The sequence below is a fragment of the Neomonachus schauinslandi genome, chromosome 8, assembly GCF_002201575.2.
Source record: "Neomonachus schauinslandi chromosome 8, ASM220157v2, whole genome shotgun sequence".
Classification (NCBI taxonomy): domain Eukaryota; kingdom Metazoa; phylum Chordata; class Mammalia; order Carnivora; family Phocidae; genus Neomonachus; species Neomonachus schauinslandi.
In genome coordinates this window covers 48,745,170-48,748,270 of record NC_058410.1, presented here as the reverse complement: position 1 = coordinate 48,748,270, position 3,101 = coordinate 48,745,170, and the positions used below count along the sequence as shown (strand labels likewise).

At 36.8% G+C, this 3,101-nt stretch overlaps 1 protein-coding gene across 1 annotated transcript; it reads right to left on the bottom strand.

Moving 5' to 3' along the window:
- Positions 1-622: 622 nt before the first annotated feature.
- On the bottom strand, positions 623-865 carry LOC110583648 (protein CEBPZOS-like). The gene has a single exon (XM_021693643.1). It carries the CDS (start codon positions 863-865, stop codon positions 623-625), a length of 243 nt encoding a protein of 80 aa, XP_021549318.1.
- Positions 866-3,101: the final 2,236 nt, after the last annotated feature.

Sequence of the window (3,101 nt, the reverse complement as noted above, 5' to 3'; positions counted from 1 at the left end):
GAGCTCATATTCCACTTAAGGGGATGCACAATTTATAGACACAACAGGATGGAATAATTTCAGATTCTTTTATTGAGTACCTAATATACTGGGTACTAGGAAATCATTTGAACTCAATTAAAAGAATGTAGGTGTGAATCCAGGGCCACCACTTACTGGTAAGGTGATCTTTGGCTCATTACTTGATCTCACAAATCTTAGTTTCCTCATCTGTAAAGTGTTTTTTTTTTTTTTTTTAAGAGGAACAAAGTATCTAATATTCTTAGCAAAGTATCTGACACATAGGAAAACACTGAAATTATGTTGATAATAATAATAATAGTAATAATAATAGGTACTATTGTTGGTTTTCCTTTTTCATGCATCAGAATTTTTTTTTCCTTTCCTCTCTTAGTCTTTTATTCGTTAAACAGTAGTCTTTAATAATAAATGCCAAAGGAAAGCAACAAACAAAAGCAGGGGATTTGCATAGTGGATGGGAAATGACTGTGAGCCATAGCAGGCCAGAAGTTCCTGTTTTGTTCTGTGGGGCCAGGAGTTTGCAATGCGGTGTCCTCATCTTTCTTCTCCCCCACAAAGGTCGCAAACAGCTTAGATGGGAGGCTGAATGTGATGACTGGTCCTAATTTTTGCTATTCAACCATTTTTCTTGCTCTTGCTCTCTGACTCCATCCAGTCCAGACTGTTCAATGGATTTGTAATAAACTTCCAAGATGAAGGGAAATTTCTTGCTCATTGTTTGCCTGAAATCTTGGCTTGTGTTCATCTTATTAAACAAAAAATATGCTCCAAAAACACCCAAGAGTTCAACTACTAAAACTTCTTTAAAGATCTTCTTAGCCACTGGTTCCGTAGTGCGGGCCATCCTGAGGTGCTTACACGCAGGACTGCGTGTGCGCTATGCATCAGAATTTTTAACTAAGTTTCCTGAAATATTGTCTCGGAATGAAATGATACCTTAGTAATAATTCCTTACATGTACAGTGACAAATGTTGCTTTATTTGACAATCATAGCCTCTTTCCAGTATATTTGTAAAGATCTCATTTATAGATGATACAAGCAGGGTTCAAAAAGGTTTAATATCTTGCTCAAAGCCACATGACAGTGCCACAAACTTCATCTTGTATTATTCTAAGCATCCTAGATGATTCTGACCTCAATCTTTTTCCTGAAGGCAGGGTAATCCTGAGTGGAATAGAGGAGTAAGTCATTTTAAAAATGTGGATAAAAATATCCTGGTGAGGGTGACTTGGTGGCCTTCCTACTTACAGGTCTTCATATTGTTAAGTACATACACAACACGCAGGCTGAGAATGTGAAAAATACAGCGTAAGTAGCTATGTAATATATGCTTTATCAAGTGTATCTTAGATATTCCATTATAAGAACTTGTCTTTGCTTTTTAGTATGACGTGTATAGCTCTTTTGTTAATTCTTTGAGCATCTTTAGATGCTTATTTTGTGAGAAAAATCAATTTATGATTCTGGGAACTAGGGAATTTGTATAGCCATTAATTAAGAAGAACTAATTTTGGCAAGCTTTCTAGGTTATATTCCCAGAGCATCCTCCTGATTTCCTCTCTAATCAGTGGTTGGCTCTTCCATTTGACTAGACAAGATAGAAGTGGGCAGAGGTAGAGAGATTGTGGAGCAGAAACTGTGGGTTTGCTCACTTACTACCTGTTCCATCCCCCTTCTTTGCCTGTCCCTCAAGTAAAAGTAAAACATCAAATTCCCAGTATCCCTTGCAGCTACAAGTAGCCAGGTTCTGCCTACTATCCACCAATGCATTCTTTCCCTTTTTTTCCCCTTCGTACAGGGAAGAGATGATGTCTGTCAGCAACCATTACAAAAATGGTACAGCAAGAAAGTAAGAAGCGACCCAAGTAGTGTCTTTGCCTCAACTTCTTGTATGAAATGAATACATGACACAGCGTCTGAGTTCCTGCTAAGCAGTTTTCTGGTATTTGCAGCTATCTGAAATAGCCAGGTAGAAGACTACTTGACTCTCAGAACTGGTCCATGGTTGCCATGGTTTATACTTATGTTTGGTGGGAGGAGCACTTGATGGGCATTTTGGTAAATATTTAAAGACAATGTGTTGCAAACATGAAGATCGATCTTTCATAACATGTGCTCAGTAAGTAACTATTTTTTGTGCCTGAAAATAGAAATCTTTCCTCCTCCACAGAGGAGTGATAGGTCAAAAGCAGAATGTTTGCTGTTATTCAAGAATAGGGTGTTTCCTTCAGTAGCATTTAATAGAAGATATATGTACAAAAAATAAAAGATATGTGAAACCAGATGTCATTGTCATAAATGGCAGTTCCAGTGAAAGGAAGTGTGATTTGGGAGGAAAAATATTTCTTAAAGGTGGCTGGGAACCTGGGAAGCTAGGTTCTTTTGAGTTCCATCAATTGCTTCTCTTGCATCTTTGGATAAGTCAAATCCAAGTTCTTTGTGCTTAAATTTCCTTATATTTTGAATATTACCAATGGTGCTTGCTCTTTCTCTTTCTCTCTCTCTCTCAATGCATGCTCTTAAGAGGATAAATGTATGTTAAACATTTTGAGTATCTTTGAAGGGAAGTAACCTTCAAGTGTCATGGATGAATGCATCATTAGTATAATGCTTTCACAGATCTTAGGAAAAAATAACACTCTGCCTAGTTACTGTCAAAACAGATTAGAACATTGACCAATCATCACATTGATATTTAGTGAGAATGAAATACATCCTTTTCCAATCTAAGTCATGGTCAAAGAGCCTTTCAATTTGAGTGATAAAAGGAAGGATCAGGGATTTTGCTGCAACTATTGTCAATGCCTCTGTCAAAATAGTCTTTGATATTTTGTCATTTAGCTAAATGAATTTTAGAGATGAAAGATCACTAAATATTAGGGGTAGAAGTATAATATAATTGTAGAATTCATTCAGGATTTAAGATTTCCTACCCTTTCTCCCAAACTCAGTCCTATTCTCTGTCTCAGTAAAAAGCCCAACCAGCCATTCGTTCTGCAAACCAACAAATGTAATAATGATAACAATGCCATCGCCAACATGTGTGGAGAGATTTTTCAGTTCATGAGCTCATTTACA

What these genes read in the sequence shown, in the direction of transcription:
- LOC110583648 (XM_021693643.1), bottom strand. Translation starts at nt 865, where the DNA reads ATGGCCCGCACTACGGAACCAGTGGCTAAGAAGATCTTTAAAGAAGTT.